We start from the raw sequence: 20103 nt of genomic DNA on the forward strand, positions 1-20103 counted from the left end.
TTTATAGGATTAAGGAAACATCTACCATAATTCCTTTACTTGCAAGTAATCAATCTTTATAGCTTTGATTTTTTTGAGCTCATGCTGTATGCCAAGCGTGTGATAGGCACTTTTATGAGTCTCAGTTCAAGACTACTTTAAGTTTTCATTTAAACTAGAAAAAGTAAATGAATTAGGGAGACAAAGTTGATAGTATGACCCAATCAAAATAAGACAATAATGCCTGTAGCAATTATAATTTGTATGTATATTAATTCTATTTATTTTTTTATTTTGAGAGAGAGAGTGTGTGTGAATAAGCAAGCAGTGAGGAGGGAGGGGGAGACGAGTTGAAGCAGAGGCAGAGAGACTCTCAAGCAGACTCCTTGCTGAGTGTGGAGCCCAACCTCATGACCCTGAGATCACAATCTAAGCCGAAATCAGGAGTCGAATGCTTAACTGACTGATTCATCCAGGCACCCCAATATATTAATTTTATTTGTCTAAAGTGAATATCATTAATTCTATGTTATAGAACAGTTAAGTAACTTGGCCACCGTCACAGAGCTAGAAAGTCAAGGGAACCAGTAAACCTTGTTTCATTTGACTCAAAGTCATTCTCTTTCTATTAAGCTTCTAATCAATATGTTGGTAAATACTATTGAATGGGACTGATTTCAAAAGAGGAGGAACTGAAGGATGTGAAGACAGATTTTAAATATTTGAGTTTTATAAGTATAATTAATGAAAACATATGCAGTGTTATATTTTTATTGACTTAAACTGTTCCACCATTTTCTCTTGTTTGTTTTTTCACCATTTTCTCTTGTGAGTCTTCCTTAACTGCATGTGGGCTAGTAAATCCAGCAAACATTTGGCTGATTTAAATAAACTTCTTCAGAATTCAAGAGTTTAAAAAAATGTACTGTTTCATTTAAATGACCAAAAAAGTAAGCAAGCCTATGAGGAAATACATGTATGTCTATCATGATCCTGTAGAAATAACCTTTATGTAATAATTATAACTCATCCTCCTTCTCAGTGTGTATGGTATCAAGGATAATTTATGTGCTCATTATATCCCTGTTATATTCCTCATACTCAACTCCTTTCTTTACACCAAAAAGAAATAGTAGGAGGGAAACGTAAAATTGATCTCTTTCGTGCCCATCAGCTAATTTTGAGGCAGCTATGCAGATAATTCAGTATAATTCAATTCAGCTCTCAAACCAGCCTCGGCAGGCTGGCTGGCTGGCTGGCTGGCTGGCTGGCTTGTTTGCTTGCTTTTTAAAAAAAGATTTTATTTATTTATTCATGAGAAACACAGAAAGAGTCAGAGACATAGACTCTCATAGACTAGAGAAGTCTAGTCTCTCATAGACTAGAGAAGCAGACTCCCTGCAGGGAACCTGATGCAGAACTCGATCTCAGGACCCGGGGATCATGACCTGAGCCAAAGGCAGATGCTCAACCACTGAGCCACCCAGGGGCTCCAGCCTTGGCTTTCCAGTTCCCTTAGACTATAGACATATGACATTTGATTCACATTTCTATCTGCTTCTTTCTTTAAATCTCTTTTTTTGAGATATAATTGACATTAAAAAGCTGTAGCTATTTAATGCATACAACCTAATGTCTTTGGAGATAGATATATACCCACCAAGCCATTATCACAATGAAGGAATATAGGTCTGTCTATCACCTCCAAAAGTTTTCTCCTGCTCCCTTTATTATCTTATAATTTGACTTTTTTTGTGGTAAGAGCATTTAACATACAATTTACTCTTTTAGCTAATTTAAAATCATTCCCTTTTTAAAGTTCCTCCCATCAAATAGATAAAGGTTGTTAGTTGTCAGTGTATCAGCATAATTGATTTTAATTGAATTAATTTTAATTGAAGTATAGTTGATACGATTTTAGATAGTAATGAATTGCTACTTTATGGTTCTTTTGTTTAAATGTGAATACACATAGTACAAATTTCTTGTGATCTCTTGAGATCGATTAGTCTCCAGAGCATTAACAGATGGAGCTCTGACATTGGAGCCAGATGAAGATCAAAATAAAGTATAGGTTTTATCTAGGCTGTCCATGATGACCGACATCTGAAAGTAGTTGAGGTTTTCTTCATCTTCCTACTTCTCCCATCCATCCCTGAACTTACTCCTTCTCCAGTCCTGACCACGGGGCCTGGCTGAGGGAGAGATGGGTCTGCAGAGCAAACCTTCAGAGATGCCCAGGGTCTGTGCCTGCCTCACAGCCCATGGAGCATCAGAGACAAAGCGCCAGAAAGAAGCTTCTCTATAGGTGATTGTGCTAACCATGTGGAAGCTGGAAGACAACTGTAGATTATGTCCTGCCTGAGGGCCTGCAGGTCTGAGAGAAAAGGGGCAGGGCCACATATGATCAGAAACCCTTAAATTAGCCTACATCATGGAGATGAAGATAGGGTAGAGCAACTGAAGAGAGTGGAGAGAGGGAGCATCTCTTGGGAATGGAGTAGAAGTCACTTATTACTTATGAGGAGCAAGGATACACACACATATTCCCCTTCATGGAGTTTTATTCCTTAAAGCCAGTTGGCCTAACAGTTTTGAGCAGACCAAGGCTACTTCTCAGAGGAGAGGACCAGCAGAATATCAGTTCAAGTCTGCTCTCACCTTGGAAAACTACTCCCTTGGTACAAATTCCCATTATTTTACACATCATTCTAGTGAACAGCTGAGTTTTGACTGCTAAAAGGCACTGAATTGCATTAAATAATATAGTTCAGTTACCAAGGCCTTGCTAAAAATTCACCCCCTAATCTGCTCATCTTCACATAACTATGGTCTCATTGGTTAAGATGACTTACTACTTACTATTGATTATATGATAGCTGCAACAACAGCATAACTGTACCCCAAATAATGCCATGAAAATTGCCTTCTCATTATTAAATTCCCAGGGGGAAGTTAAGATTTCTTTTTCTGTTAAAATGAAGTCAAATTTTGCCTTCTTATTTATAATTCTCAGTCAGAGGGCTCTTAGTTAATAGATTAGAGTTGAATTTTCTTTTCAGCCCCAGCCTTGGCTATCTTTCCAAGGCTTCCTCCAGCCTTGGGTATCTTGGAATAGTTGATAAATTGTTGGGTTAATTAATGTCTTTTTTGCCACCTTTTTTCTTGCAGTCATGTTATGTTATGTGGGTAGGTATATAGCATTTTTTTAAAGAAAAATTCAGTCGAAAACCTCCTTACTTTCATCAGTAAGATTAGTGCAAGTACATTTACGTATGTTATGTTTTTGGTATTTTTGTACATATTTTTACTTTTGTGCTTTCCTATTTTTTCTTTCTTCTTGCTTTTCTTTTTTATTAGTTGAGGTGTTTTTCCTCTGTTCAGTTTTTTTTTCCCTCTATAGCTTTCTGTCGAAGCCATAACAAATTACAGTTGCTTAAACAATAGAAACTTATTATCTTATAGTGCTGTAGATCAGAGGTTTAACACAGGTCTCATTAGGCTAAGATCTAGGTGTTGGGAAGGTTGCATTCCTTTGTAGGGGCTCTATGGGAGACTCTGGAGGTCAGCCACATTCCCTGGCTGTGGTCTCTTTCCTCTTAAAGCTAGCCATGGTAGGCTGAGACCTCACACTGACATCTCTCTGGTTCTCTGTAGCCAGGAAAGAGTCTCTGATTTTAAGGACTTATGTGAGTAGACTGGGCCCACAGGAATGATCCAGAGTAATTTCCATATCTCAAGGCCTATAATTTTAATAAAATCTGCAAAGTCTCTTTGCCATGTAAGGTAATATGTTCATAGGTTCTACGGATTAGGACATGAACATTTTTGGATGGCTGTTCTAACTACTGTATTCTCTATTGGTTTTGAGTTTACATAATTCTATACTATTTCTTTAGTGGTTAGCTGTGTAGCTTTTTCATACAGTATTTAACTTACATTTCACAGGATTTTGTAATATCTTGACCGTTTTGTAGTCTTAAAAGAGTTTTAAAACACTTTAGCTCTAATCTTCCTTCTTCCAATTTATATAGTTTCATTGTTTTTTGGGCATTTGGTTTTTGCCTGCATAGTAGTCTTTTTTTTTTTTTTTTTGTACCAGTGATGTATGCTTGGATTTACCTACACATTTGTTACCAATTCTTGAATATCAAACTGTCTTTTTGAAATCATTTTTCTTCTGGAATTTATCCTTCATTTCTTGGTAGTAAACCATCCCTTTTTTTAAAGTATGTTTTTTTTTTTTATTTCACCTTCTTTCTTTTTTTAAAAAAATATTTATTTGAGAGATAGCAGAGAACACAAGTGGGGAGGGGGAAAGAGGGGCAGAAGGAGAGGGAGAAGCAGACTCCCCACTGAGCAGGGAGCTCCCTGTGGAACCCTGAGATCATCACCTGAGCTGAAGGCAGATGCTTCACTGACTGAGCTAACCCAGGTGCCCCTTTCATCCATCTTCCTTCCTTCCTTCCTTCCTTCCTTCCTTCCTTCCTTCCTTCCTTCCTTCCTTCCTCCTCCTCCTCCCTCCTCCCTCCCTCCCTCCCTCCCTCCTCTCCTCTTGTTCTTCTCTTCTCTTTCTTTCTTTCTTTCTTTCGGTCTTTCTTTTCTTTCTTTTCTTTCTGGTCTGTCGTGCTTTCTTCTTCTTCCTTTCTTCTTCTTCTTCCTTCGTCCGTCCTCTTCCTATTCCTTCCTCCTTCCTTCCGTCCTTCCTCCTTCCTCCTTCCTTCCTTCCTTCCCTTCCCTCCCTTCCCTTCCCTTCCCTTCCCTTCCCGTCCCTTCCCTTCCCTTCCCTTCCCTTTCCTTTCCTTTCCTTTCCTTTCATTTCTTTCTTTTCTTCTTTCTTTCTTTCTTCCTCCCTTCCTCCCTTTCTCCCTTCCTCCCTCCCTCCCTCCCTCCCTCCCTCCCTTCCCCTTCTCTAGGAGAGAAGGCAGAAGGAGAGAGAGAGGCAGAGACATAGGCAGAGGGAGAAGCAGGCTCTCTGCAGGGAGCCCGATGCAGGACTTGATCCTAGGACCCCAGGATCATGACCCGAACCAAAGGCAGATGCTCAACCGCGGAGAGCCACCCAGGCACTCCACCTTCTTTCCTTAATGATACTTTTGCTTTGTATACAATTTGAAGTTGATAGTTGCTTTCAAGTTTTTTTTTTTTTTTTTTTTTTTTTTTTTTTTTTTTTTTTTTTTTTTTGCTTTCAAGTTTTCTTTGTTCCTCTTTTCTGCTGTTACTGGTTTGAGTATTATATGTTCTATTGATTTTCAGTATTTTAAATATATGCAAATAAGAGTATAAACTTCCCTCTAAATACTGCTTAAAACCACATTCTACTTTTTTAATGTGAAATTTGAAAATTTTGCTTTGAAATATTTCCTAATTTTCATGAGTTGTCTTTAATTCAGTAGTTATTTAGAAATATGTTTATTAATTTCTAAACATATGAAGTTTTTTTATTCCCTTTTTGTATTGAACTTTAGCTGAATTGTGTCTAGAAAATACACATCGCATGATTTTTGTGTCTTTCAAATTGGTTGAAATTTGCTTCTAGCCTAGTACATAGTCAGTTAACTTAGTGTGTTTGGAAGGAATGTTTAATCCATAGTTGTTTTTTGTCATTTTATATGTGTCCATTAGGTCAAGTTTGTGAATTATGTTGTTCAGATCTTTCACATATTTGCTAATATGTCAGCTTATTCTATCAGTTACCAAGTTTTGATTAAAATGTCCTGCTACATTTGTCATTTGTCTGTTTCTCCTTGTAGTTATGTTAATTTTTATGTTATAATTTTGAGGGTATGTTACTAGGTGATTTAAAATTGTTATTATCTTCTTGGTGGGTTGAATCATTTATTATTCTTATAAGAATCATATCATTCTTATCTCTAGCAATGCATTTTGCCTTAAAGTCTGCTTTGTCTGATAGCAATATAGCTACACTGGCTTTCTTTTAGTTAATGTTTACATGGTGTGCCTTTTTCCATTCTTTTTACCTTCAAACTTTCAGTGTCCTATTCTAAATGTGCCTTTTCTAAATAACATATTTATTTTTTTTTAATTCAGTGTGATATACTTCTTGAATGGTTAAAAAAAAGATCCAGTTTTATAATCTTTGTCTTTTTATTATAGAGCACTTACACTAATGCACATACTAATATAGTTGGGTTTAACTCTGCCCTCTGATTTTGTGCTTTTTCTCCTGTGTGTTTTGTTCTTATTATTTTTGGTCCTTTTATGACTTATTTTGGATTAATTGAGGATGTTTCAATCAATTTTATATTTGTTTGAAAGGTGTATATTCTTTTTTTATATATTTTTAGTTCTTAGCCTAGAAACTACAGCTGTGTATTTAACTTATCAAAGCCTAGAGTTTACCAATATTAGTATCTTCCTTCTTGAAAGTATATGAATCCCAGAACAGTTTAGCTCAATTTTCTGCCTTGTTGAATTACATGCCAATTTTGTGGTATATTTTTTCTGTTTTTTTTTTTTTTTTGAACCTAATGACTCATTATTATTGTTCTATATAATCAATTAACAATTAGACTTCACTACTCTTGGGCTTTTAGTATTATTATTTTTTATCTAGACATTCTGTTTGGTATTATTTTACTTTTGCTTAAATTAGAATTTCCCTTAGAGTGTGGCCACTGATAGAGAACTCTTTCAGCTGAAAGTGTCCTTATTTTGCTTACATTCTTGAAACTACTTTGTTATCTATGTCTTGTTATTTTGTTCACTGTGCTTCATTCTGAATTTATTTAAATTTTTTTCATCATTTTCATCTAGTCTTCTGTCAAACCATTTGGTTCTTATTTTCATTTTTGTATTTTTATCACTAGCTATTGTAATAGATTCTTTTTCAAATCTAAGTATCCATTGTTGATAGCTTCTACTTTCTGTTGCCTGATGATGTTTGCAGCTTGCCTTCCATTCCTCCCTTTAACCATAGTTTGCATGGTCATTTTACAGTCTACATCTGACAATTCCAATAGCTGAACTATTTGTGGTTCTCTCTGTTCTGTGTCTTCTGGTTCTCCCTTATGTTGGTCCTTTTCACTGTGTGTGTTATGTGTGTGTGGTTATCTTTGTATGGTGATGATTGTCGCATGACTGGATGTATGTGGATGTATATATGTGTGTGATATTTGTGCGTTGTATGTTTATATATGAATTATTTGAGGTATAGGATGAAGTTCCCTTCTAGGGTGGAATTGTGTTTGCTTCTGAGTCTTGTCTGGAGGCATTAGCAATCTGGATGATAGTTACCCAAGGGCAAAATTGGAAGTTCCCAGACTACGTAAGTGATGTGACCTTATGCTGCCAGACTATGCAAGGCGTGGTTCTTTCTGATTCACCGTGAGGGTGTCGCTTTTGGTCCCAAGTTATTATAGGGAGAATCCTCTGTTGGGTTTTGTTCCCCTTTCCCCCATATGTGGTACAGATTAAAGTTCAGATTAGCCAGACAAAGGCAACGCTGGCAAGGTTAAGATGCAACTATCATTCTCATTTTTCTGAGACTCCATTTTTCCTTCACTTTTGTACTCATAATTGTTTAGTGTCTAGTCAATTTATTTTTGCTTTAAAAAGTATTTTAAAAATATCTTATCCACTCTTTGTAGTTTTCAGTGGAAGAACTGCTCTGAATAATTTTGCCATTGTTACCAATCCAAAGCTCTGGCTCAGAGCGGTTTCCTCTGAACTACAGGTGCCTTATCTGAGACTATTTTCCTTTATCCATGGGGCAAACACATGCTTTACACTTGCAAAGAAAACATAAAAGAAACCACAAATTTGGCTTTGGGTTGATGTTTTAGAATGGGTTTTCATATGCTTAAGGCTGATATGCATAACTTTTGAAATATTTACATAAATTAATATAAAGTTTACAAATCTATTCCTTTAGGTGGATAGCATTCAAAAAGTCTATAGCACTGGGCTGTCTAGGATGTTTGTTATACAGCATCTTTATCCTGGACATATTTGCTGCAATTTTTGCCCAGAGACTGTTGGTGTATGGAGAACATATTTTTTGCATGGCTCTGTGAAAACTGTTATTTTTCATAATTCTGTGTTCTATCTGAGTTTGGCAAAGGCTGGCCAAACTGTTTTCTCAACTCTCCATTGCTAAGAAGCTCTAATGTAAAATAACATTTTTATATTTTTTCTTTTCTTTTGAGAGCATCTCCTGCTGATCCTACAGTACATGCTCTATGCCTGGTGAGAGGATCACTAAAAGGCAGATCCTCACAGCAGGGGCCCCAGTGAATCACACCTCCTGGTATCCATGTCCTTGTCTAGTCCTTTCTCATTTTGACTCTGGACTTGACCATGTGACTTGCATTGGCCAAAGGGACACCAGCAAATATGTCTCAAGAGGATGCTTGATAAATGGTTGCACATTGGACTTTATGTGGCTATATATGAAGAAACCTGTTGTGGCCTCCTAAGAATGAAAGCCCATGAGGAAAAAGAAGCCTTGCTGTCCCACCTGACCTGCTAGCCACATACAGCTGTGTGAATGATCCCTAGTGAAACCACTGCCCAGTCACCTACAGAATCTTGAGAAATTGTTGTTTTGAGCCACTACATTTTAGGGTGGTTTTGTTCCTGGATAGAGAACAGGTTCCCAAATCAAGTTTGGCCACTCACCACTCAAAAATCAATGCTTCAGAGGCAAGGGATGGTGGGAAAGAAAAGGTTGCTTTATTTAGGAAGCTGACAACCTGAAAAGATGGTGGACTAATTCTCAAAGCCCATCTTCTCTGTCCCGGTGAAGCCACCGGGTCTTAAAGGGGAAGGCACAGGAAATGGTAGAGGTGACATGGAGAACCTGCAGGTTGTCCAAGTGGTTAGCTGTGTCAACATGAACAGACTTGCTGGCATTAGTGGCAGCTGTTTTCAAATGTGGTAAGGCCTTATCTTCTGGGAAAGTCTGGTCCTCCACTTTTCAAGGCCAGCGATCTGCAAATCTCTGGGAAAGTAGGTTAGACCTGCTACAGCCAAGGGACTTAGGTCAGCAAACAAGGAGCGCAGAAACTTGGCCCACGTTAAACCTGTTGGCAGGTTGGTGTGCTGTTCTAATTTGTTATACAGCAATAGAGAACAGTGGCGCTATGAATGTATTTCTGTGGTCCTATTGTTTCTTTGTGTGCTGTCTTCACTTTTAAATGACACACATGATTCTTCATGCCTGTCTTATTTTGTGTATAGAATAAATTTTAATTATTATCTATTGAACAATTAAGCAGTGAGGACATGATAGGCAAATTTATTTAGAGTAATCAGCCCTTTGCCTCCTGTCAGCATTTCAAGAGAAAATGAAATTGTATTTTAAATTGTTTCGTCAGTTTTGTGTTTTCCACGTTGGTTCTTGTTCATAGAAATTGATGACTGCTGCTGTGTTTTATATTTTCTTTAAGAGCTGTGGTTCACAGAGTTTCTTCCAGAGTTTAGCATAAACAATTTAAGGATTAATTTGGTTTATAATATGAGTATAATGTGTTATAATGAGAGTTAAAAGGTGAAGAGTTTTAATTCCATCTTCAATGAAGCTATACAATATAAAATACTGTCAGTGACTCATTTGCTTCAAAATAAAGGAAAGGATTGTCTGGCATAGCTTGTAATAAACAAACTGAGATGAACAATTTTTGTTATTTAAAAGTTTTAAAAGCCAGTCAGGAGTCACATCCAGTGGTAAGTAAAGGTATTTGAATTATATTTTTGTTATATCTTCAGTCATGCCTGTTCTCATAGGGGAAAAAAGCCAGCTATGCTTCTTAGATGGAGTCCTCGAATTAATGCTAGTGTGTCAGAACACCTGGGAATAAAGAAGGGAAAATGACAGGAGTTCTTTATCATAATTTTACATGTTCTATAAACTGAATTTCTCCAACTGATCTGATTTTTATCTTGCATTTGCAAATATTACCCTTGAGGGTTTTGTGATTATGCTCCCTTTTGATAATACTCAGTGTGACATTATTCATGGTGTGGAAAGAGTGCAGACCTGGATGTCTTGTGAGGGGAGTGTTCTATCCTGAAGGCGTGACTGACCCACTGTGTGACTTTTGGCATGTTAGCTCTTTGGGCCTAGTTACTACATCAGTAGAATGAGGGCGTTCAGGTGATCTCCATCACCAAAAATCTACTAATTCTGGGGCTTCATGGTGGGGATAGTGCTTTGCTCCCGTGTATCCTCTTAGAGGAAAGTGTGATTTTAAAAGTTAGCATGATACTCGCCATCTGTATATGTTGCCAGGTAAGAAGACATTTGGTTCTATGTGCATCCCTTGTGCTATGCTTGAGTGTTTAAAGAAGAATTTATAATTATTTCCAAATCAGTGATGCACTGCATAGCATACATTTGTTAAAAGTCAAAGAGACCAAGAATCAAATTCATAATATATTAAATGCAACTTTTTAAAGATTTGTCCTCTTTTTTAAAATGTGTTCTAAGAAACAGAAATATTAAAGACTGCTGTTTTTTAATATGGGGACCAAGAGCAGGGTGCCTTCAAAATGTGCCACTTAGATGGAACTGGAGGGTATTATGCTGAGTGAAGTAATAAGTCCGTCGGAGAAGGACAAACATTATATGGTCTCATTCATTTGGGGAATATAAAAAATAGTGAAAGGGAATAAAGGGGAATGAGAGAAAATGAGTGGGAAATATCAGGGTGACAGGACATGAGAGACTTCTAACTCTGGGAAACGACAAGGGGTAGTGGAAGGGGAGGTGGGAGTGGGGATGAAATGACTGGGTGACGGGCACTGAGGGGGGCACTTGACGGGATGAGCACTGGGTGTTATGCTATATGTTGGCAAATCGAACTCCAATAAAAACATATACAAAAAAAATGTGCCACTTTGATGTATTGATTATTTAAAATAAGAGTTACTAAAGAAACCTGCCAGCGGGAGGACACTCAGACTCTCTTCTGTCCTCCTGAACATAGGAAATAAATCTCCCATGTAAAAGGTACTCTCTCTGTAGTAAGAAGTAAAAAGACATCATAAGAGAGAGGAACCTTAAAGCCTACCTAGCTTTAGAAGCAAACCTTGTTACTTTCTAATCTGCTACTTCTGTCCAAATTCTGTTTAGAATTCTTTACTAATTAAAGCTCCTAAACATCTGTTTTTTAGAAAAATATTTTATTTTATTTTTTTTTAATTTTTATTTATTTATGATAGTCACAGAGAGAGAGAGAGAGGCAGAGACACAGGCAGAGGGAGAAGCAGGCTCCATGCACCGGGAGCCCGACGTGGGATTCGATCCCGGGTCTCCAGGATCGCGCCCTGGGCCAAAGGCAGGCGCTAAACTGCTGCGCCACCCAGGGATCCCGAAAAATATTTTATTTTTAAGAAATCTCTATACCTAATGTGGGGTTTACCTCACAGTTTTGAGACAAAGAGTCACAGGCTCTACCGACTGAGCCAGCCAGGCTCTCTACATCTGTTTTTTTTAATCCTGTCAATCCCTCACAAATTTATTGTCTCCCTGTCTAAGAAGTATAAAAACTGCCAGTTTTGGTCATTTATTGGGGTCTCAATTTCATTTTTGGGACTCCATGCACACGTAATAAAACTTTGGATTTTTCTCCTGTTAATCTGTCTCCTATATGTTTAATTCTTAGTGCAGCTGGAACCACTTAAGAGGTAAAGGAAGTATTTTTCCTTCCCTACATTAATTTGGGCATATTAAACATGACAATTTTAACTTTTTTTTTCACTTTCAGCTTTTATTATTATTTTTAGATTGGGTATATAATTTTTATTTTCCTGGGAAAAATAGTAAGCTTACTTTGTATAAATATTTCAGAGACCTTTAATATACTTATTTTTATGATTCATTTTGATGTTTGATGATCTAGGATGATTATTAAGGGAATTGCCACTGCTTGGGAATTATAAGTAAAAACTGAACTATTTTATTTTCAAACTTATTCTTTATATTCTTACAGAACATTAGCTCTGATTAAACCAGACGCAGTATCAAAAGCTGGAGAAATAATTGAAATGATAAACAAAGCCGGATTTACTATAACCAAACTCAAAATGATGATGCTTTCAAGGTAATTTGTTGATCATTTTCAGTTACATAAAGTCTAGTCCTTCTTCTTTCTTTTTTTTTTTTCCTTCTTCTTTCTTAAATCATCTTTTATGTTTCATGTCATTGTTTATAATAAAAACATCTCACTGAGTGGCAAAGAATAGAATAGTAATCTTATTAGAATGAGAATACAGTATGATACCAGGTTATTAGATTAATCAATAATGATTGAAGTCTAATTAAGCAAATAGGAATTGTGAGATTGGACCTGCCCCATTATTTATTTATATAAACTCACTATGTGCTAGGGTTTTTAAAAAACACTTTACATATATTAAACTCACAGAACCTTCATAGCAACTTTATGATATAGATGGTTAAAATCTCCATTTCACAGATGAAGAAAATGAAGTGCAGAGAAAATTGTCCAGAGTCATACACCTAGTAAGTAGTGCAGTTACATGCAGTCTGGCTCTAGATTCTGCGCTTTGAAACATAAGCCTCCTGGCTTTCTAGAATATATGTAAACTGAAAGACCTTACATGGGGGAATATTCAAATTAAATATATGTCATTATTGTGGTAAAAGTGAAGGTATTTTGTTAAGGTTCCTAGAGATTAGACTTATAAAAGCTGTATTGACTATCTACCGCTATCCATTCACTGTTGCTTTTCTCCCAGAGCCAAAAATGCAACTGCCCCATATGACACAGACTATGTTAGCTATTATTGTTAGTAGCAGTAATACTAGTGATACTATTATTTAGTGGAACTGAGGTCTTGACCCTTTGTAAGTAGTTAATTGTCTTATTTCTGTGTATATCAAGAATGCTCTCATAGCAGGCTGAATTCTGGAGAAATGACTTTGAATAGTTTTAGTGACATTAAAAATTGTTGATGTCTCTATGCTGCTACTGCTTGATAAATTTGGCATCAAACTCCCCATGATAAAGATGCCCAAGAAAACTTAACTGCTTCCTTAAATTCCTTAATTTTTATAGTACCTCATACATCTCTATTAATATTACTAATATTACTATCAAGTCTTAGATTTTGCCCAACTTAAAAGCTAGTCTTTTACTCTCATGTATGCTAGGCAGAAGATGTGGGACATCTGGATCAGAGATAAAAGACTTTATTATGGTACTGCAGGCAGGCAGCATGAGCATCATGCTTATGATGGTTCTTCTTGCCTCCATGTCCTGTGGGAATACTATGATATGGATCCACATGTATGTTGTATACATAGTTTGCATCAAAGCTGAGGAGCTTTGAACTTGGGTTATCCACTGTTTCATTAGCAACCATACACAAGACTGCTCTCTGTACTGAAGAGAAACGTGACCTCATCCCTCAAAAGTTGCTCACTGTAAACAAAACTCTGAGAACAGGCTAGGATAAAGGGCAGTTGGGGCTTTGTGTTCTTGATACCCAGTAAGACATGCTAGGAGTCTGGACACCTGTGGAGGAGTGTCTCCCAGGGCTTAAATCTTTGCTAAACTCATTTTCTCAAATGTCAGTTCCTCCCTCATGACAGTATCTGAAAGGCACCAGCTGAGTTCCATCTGAATTTGTACTTCCTAGTTCTTGGATTAGTGCCTGATTCAAGGTAGGCACCAAGTAAATATTTCATGAAGGCATTAAGAGATAAATCTTTGTGGGAGAATAGTTTCTTTATAAAAACACAAGATGTAACAAAACAATAGCAAAAAACTCCCTTTGGTGGTGATGCACATGTTAGTATTTCTCTCCGCCTCGACTTTTTAAGGGAGAAATTGCATAAGGATGATAGGAAAAATTCATGAACTCTCATCTAGATTTCAATTTTGTATGTTGAATAGAGGTAACTATAGGATCAGTGACACGTTAGAGGAAAACAATGAAATGCCTTTAAAAAAAAAGATTTTATTTATTTATTTATGAGAGACACACAGAGAGAGGCAGAGACATAGGCAGAGAGAAGCAGGCTTCCTGCTGGGAGCCCCATGTGGAACTTGATTACAGGACTCCAGTATCACACCCTTTGCTGAAGGCAGATGCTCAGCCACTGAGCCACCCAGGTGTCCCTCAATGAAACACTTTCAATAATTAAAATTTTTCTTTTCATCAACATTAAAGAAAATGTTGAAAAACATGATTTTTTTTCTCTTTAAAGTAGCTCAGCTTTTATGTAACAGGAAGGGAATAAACAGAGATTTGCAGCCAGAGATTTGGGTTCAAACCCCCTCATCCAAGTTATGTAATCATGCTGAATTTCATTATTTTCATATGTAAAATGTAGGAGGTCATACCTATTTCAATATATTATAGTGAGAAATAAAATAATTTAATGTTGGCATAATAGGCCTAGAAACCTGAGTTTTCTTCCCCTCTCATTTCTTGGGATGAATTTTATTTATCATGTTTGCATAGTATACTTTCATAATTTCTTCATAGCCAAAGAAAATATTTCAGTATATTTGGTTTGAATAAAAGAATGCCCTGATAGAGTTTATTATGTGGATCCATTTTGTAGTAGGCCTGTAAGATCTTGAAATATTACATACTAAATTTTATTACGCATGAAAGATAATCCTTTGCTAGAGGACACTTGAACTTCTCTGATGTTTTAAAAAGTAGACACATTTGTCACATACTGTGAGCTCAGCTTAAAGTCTATAAAACAGTCCCAAGTTTGAGAGATACCTGATTTGATTAAAAAGTTGTTTAGGCTTTTCAGCTAATCAATTTAAAGGCCATTATCCTTTCAGTGTCTCTGTAGATATTCTTTGTGGGAGTATAGATGCAAAAGATAAATCCCTATTGCCCTTATTAAATTCTGAATATCTCCATGTTACCCTCCCTTTTCTGGTGATATCAGTTAAAACATTTGTTTTTTAATACATTAATAACCAATAAGAATACATTGATATGCTTAACTTGTCAAGCATATCTTAAACACACAAGATCTAAGAGAGAAAACTATAACTATTAAGTTTAAATTCTAGTCTACCCTTTCAAGTTAAAAACCTGAAGAAGAAAGTGACTAATTTTGAATTTGAAGATAGCTTTGCATTTTTTTAATGTAACTTATTTGATATCTAAAGAACAAATAACTCTTATTGGTCAAATGTTAAACTTTGTTTCAAGAATGTTAAAGATGCTGGTGCAAAGGAAGATTGTAGATATGAACGTGAGCAGAAAATGAAATCGTGCCTCTTACATTCATTGTAATTTTACATCTTAATAGATATTCAAGTAGCAAAAAATTTGAAAGGTGGGAGGATTTGAGTAGAATATTTGGTGAAAAGTCATTAATCAGTTTACATACGGATCAAATAAATAGAGGATTTCATCTTTATTTTATTAATGCAAGCAAAAATATTTTAGTAAAATAATTTTTAAGATATAATTCTTACCTGTTGTCATTTTGATTATTTTTCAGGAAAGAAGCAACAGATTTTCATATAGATCATCAGTCAAGGCCCTTTTTAAAGTAGGTGCTGACTTTGGGGCAAGTGGGTTTTCAATGGAGGATATCCCAGAAAACTAAAGAATCGTAGTTTTACAATTCAGAAAGTTTTGACCTGGAAATCATCTGTCAAAAGGACCATAGCAACATCTTGCAGCTGTAGAGAACTGTTTTCTAAGAATTGTTTTTTTCTGTCCTTTTATTAGATTAGGATTTTTATTTCATAATTAAATATCTTAAACTATCATCAGAAGCAAATAGGATAATTTATTTAAATTATAAATGTCAAAAAAAATTATAAATGTCATAGGTTTCTTTTTAGATTTCAGTAGATTAAAATAGAGTGATAATTATATTTTATGTTAAGTATTTTTTTAATGGTTTTTAAGATTTTTGAGTAATCTCTATACCCAACATGGGGTTTAAACTCACAGCTCTTATGACTGAGCCAGCCACGTGCCCCTGGGTTGAGTGCTTTTGTTGTGCTCTTGGCATTCCTGTGTACATAAAACGATGTTAATGGAACCCTTATTTTTTCACTAATACTTTTGTTCCTTGAAATAGAGCAACTAATATATGTTAGAAACTGATGTTCTAAATATTTGGGATGTATTTAAATTTAAGTGAATATTGTGAAAATTATATTACTATTGACAAAGAAATGCTTACATTTCTAATAAAGAAGGATATTAAGCTGCTATAATAAACATGCTATTTGGTATCCTGCATATGATAGAGTTTTTTAAAATTGTATATGAGAAAATTATTATGTTAGAGATTAGTTTAAATCAAGTAGTATAAAATATTCCCAAGCCTTGTTAGAATATATAATTTTCTTGGAAATTATTCTTTATTGTAGTCTTGCTTTATGTTTATATAACAGTACCTAATTGAATGTCTTATATGTAATTAGCATGCAGTAAATATTTTTAAGATTTTATTTATTTATTCATGAGAGACAGAGAGAGAGAGAGAGAGGCAGAGACACAGGCAGAGGGAGAAGCAGGCTCCATGCAGGGAACCTGATGTGGGACTCAATCCCTGGTCTCCAGGATCATGCCCTGGTCTCTAGGATCACGCCCTGGGCCATAGGCGGCGCTAAACCATTGAGGCACCCAGGCTGCCCGCATGCAGTAAATTTTATTAAATGAATGAATTAACTAGTTTTCTGGTATTAATGAAAGACACAACAAAAGATGTAGCTACAGTTGTTGGAGGTAGTCTCATAAAGCAGTATTTTTTATGATGAGGCACTACATTCTCTGCATTATTACATGCCACACTCAGGTCATAGGCTTAGTCTACTATGTGTTTGAGAAATCTGTATTAACAGGACATTAGGTTATAAGTTTCTTGAGGCAAGGATATCGCTGAATATTCTGATTTGTAGTAGGTAATTGTTAAGTGCTTATTGAATGGATAAACATGGATTTGTTCTCTTGATTTTGATTCCTTAAATCTATTTTTTTCCTTTTTTTTTTTTCTGCTAAGGCCTAGCAGAATATGTATGAAGAGGTCATGTGGGCCTTTTAGAATGGAGGTTATGAATACTTCTTTGTACATCCTGTTTTTTAGAAATCCTCTTCAAAATGAATTGAAATTATTTAAAGAGAAGTATGGAAGGGAGTCAATGATTGATATAAAATAATCAAGAATTAATAGGTATAAAAGGGTCATACTGTGTGATTTTCTCCAGGAGAATCCTGTCCTCTCTTATAGCTTGGATGAGAGAGAAGCATAGGCTTACTTTAAAAAGTATTCTGTCCCTGCCTAACACTGTGGGAGGAATGGTGTTACTTATTTCACGGTTAAATTTGTCACTGTTGCCTTGTGCATGTACAGAAGTGGCAGAGGGAAATGAACTGTTGCTTTTCATGGCTTGGGTTACTGTGACTCAGTGCTGGATTTTTAAAAAAATTTTCATTTATTTATTTATGAGAGATACAGAGACAGAGGCAGAGACGCAGGCAGAGGGAGAAGCAGGCTCCATGCAGGGAGCCTGATGCGGGACTTAATCCTGGGGCTCCAGGATCAGTCCCTGAGCCGAAGGCAGGCGCTAAACCGCTGAGCCACCCAGAGATCCCCAATGCTGGATTTTTAATCAAGAACCTGTATGTATTCTTTAATAACTTGAGATAAGAATATCCCAGAGTAGCTTTTATAGGATATTTTTTCATAAATATCAAATATAAATATCAAAAATAAAAGGATATTTTCCCAAGACCTATTAATGTCTGTTTTTTCTTTATCACTAAGACCAACTCAGTGTTTATTGACTGAACATTTCTGACATTCTTTGAATTCTAATCTACACAAAAATAAATTCTAACTGTAAATATAAGACCACTCTCATCATTTTCTCTATTATGCAATTTTATGTAACTTCAGTGGTAAACCACATGAAAATAAAAAGGAATTTCCTTCTGTACCTTTCAGAGCAATGGGAAAAGCATTAATCAGTAATATGCATTTTAAGTCACTGAAGTAGCCTTAAATTCAATGAAACACTGATATCTTTCTTTCTTTCTTTCTTTCTTTCTTTCTTTCTTTCTTTCTTTCTTTTTTTTTTTTTTTGGTAATGGTAAATGATTTGGCAATGCTAGTGATCTGTAGTGACTCAGACTACCACAAGACACTCAACTTATGAAAATTTTATTTTGCCAACGCATATCTCACTATATCTGGTAGTTCTGAGATCATAATATTAATGTGTGTGTTGAAATACTCTAATTGTAATATATCCTTATTAACAGAGATACGAGGTTGACAGAAAAATGAAGCAAATCAAGCTTTTATCTATTTTGTAGTGAGCTTATCCAGTTTATTACAAGTGGTCCTACTATTGCCATGGAGATTTTAAGAGATGATGCTATATGTGAGTGGAAAAGGCTACTTGGACCCGCGAACTCTGGTATGGCACGTACAGATGCTCCTGGAAGCCTGAGAGCCCTCTTTGGAACAGACGGCATAAGAAATGCAGCTCATGGCCCTGATTCTTTTGCTTCTGCTGCCAGAGTAAGGTGTTTTAAAATATTTTAATTCTGTTTTTGTTTTTGTTAGATGTTTTATGTCAGAGTAAAGCATATCTGTCATGGCTGACTTCGGGTAGGTTATACAGATGATCAAGGAGTAGAGAAAACCTTTGACCCTTTGCCTAGGATTAAAGTGTTTCAATAATATGTTTCTTTTGTGAACTGGTAACCTGGTCATGGTCAAGATAAGTGTTCTCCAGTTAAAATACTTGTCATCTCAGTTTACATTCCAAAGTCATTTAAATTATTCAGGCTCATCAATGTTTGAATTACTGACTTAATGTGAGACCAGCTTATGGATAGTAAATATTCAGAAAGGAAACATCATTTAATATATTTTATTTTTGACTCAGATCTAACACTATCTTCAAGTTTAACATCCTTTTCCTGTACAGAGCTAGTGTTCATGAAAAAGTCTTTATGCTTCCTACAATTATTTCTTATTTTTAAGTCCATATAAATAAGGTGTAATACTGGGTTTATGCTGATGTTGATTTGATGAAGTTGCAAGTTTATTCTTAGCATCACAACAAGTTTCTCATCTGATGTAAGATGGTTTTTAGTCTGGTCATGCTTTCGTTAAAATAATATTAGACAGTTTTTTAATAATTGAATTTTCCTTACAGTTCCATCAAAAGATCCTTTCAGCAATTCCTTCAAATTAGACTTTGAATCTGATTGTTGTGGTCTAGGTCACTGTTATATTTTATTTGAACTACTGCAAAATAGTAGTAATTCTTCTAATTCTCTTTTCCTCTTCCTTTTCCTCTTATACTCAATTTATAAAAATTTTACCTTGCCCACATAAAATTAACTAGGCCAAGAGTGATCTTTTAAAAACAAATAAGATTAAAAATTCAATTATTAAAGACTCCTCAGTGAATTTTTATTTCTTTTATAATAGAATCACAAGCTTCCAGAGCTTCACCTGATCTGATTCCCATCTGTTTCTCCAAATTTATCTCCAAGTAGTGTCTCCCTTATTCACTGTATCCCAGGTTCACTGACCATCTTACTATTCCTTGAAGAGTGTATTTTTGCCTGGTCATTCAGTTAACAGGAAAGGAGGCAGAATAATTGAGTGAGAGTGAGGGAAAGAGGGGCTGATGAGGTCACAGAAATAGGGGAGATAGCACATGGTTTTGTAGGCCATGGTAGTATTTTTGGCTTTTTCTCTGAGGAAAACTGGGAGGTATTGCAGGGTTTTAAGTGGAGGACTGATATATTTCACTTGGTATATAAAAGGGCCACCCTAGCTACTGCAATGAGAATAGACTGTAGAGGATTAGAGTAGCAACAGGGAACCCAGTTAAGAGGCTCTTAGGATAATCCAGGGAGATGATAGCCTGCACCAGGATGGAAGCAGTGAGAGGAGTATAGAGATACATTTTAAAATGCTTTTAATGGTTGAAGGTCAAATGAGCAAGATCTCCTTCCAGATTGAATGTAGAATATGAGAAAAAGAGAGAGCAAGGATTACTCCACAAAGTTCTTGGCCTGAACAACTAAAAGGCTATAATTTGCCTAACCTGAAATAAGGAAAACTATGGCTAGAGTCAGTGTAGATGGAAGCTCAGGAGTTACATTTTGGACATTGCA

At 35.9% G+C, this 20103-nt stretch overlaps 1 protein-coding gene across 8 annotated transcripts in view; it reads left to right on the plus strand.

Moving 5' to 3' along the window:
* The window catches only part of NME7 (NME/NM23 family member 7), a 262510-nt gene that overhangs the window by 60017 nt on the left and 182390 nt on the right, over positions 1-20103 (plus strand). For all 8 annotated transcript variants that reach the window (XR_004817624.2, XR_004817627.2, XR_004817626.2 and 5 more), the window contains exons 4-6: positions 11934-12044; positions 15446-15496; positions 18280-18487. Coding sequence is in view for 3 of the 8 variants with exons in the window: in XM_049112342.1 (XP_048968299.1) it covers positions 11934-12044; positions 15446-15496; positions 18280-18487 (370 nt within the window). In the remaining 5 variants the exon portion in view is untranslated. The remainder of the gene's footprint in view (positions 1-11933; positions 12045-15445; positions 15497-18279; positions 18488-20103) is intronic.

Source organism: Canis lupus, chromosome 7 (genome assembly GCF_003254725.2).
Source record: "Canis lupus dingo isolate Sandy chromosome 7, ASM325472v2, whole genome shotgun sequence".
Lineage (NCBI taxonomy): Eukaryota > Metazoa > Chordata > Mammalia > Carnivora > Canidae > Canis > Canis lupus.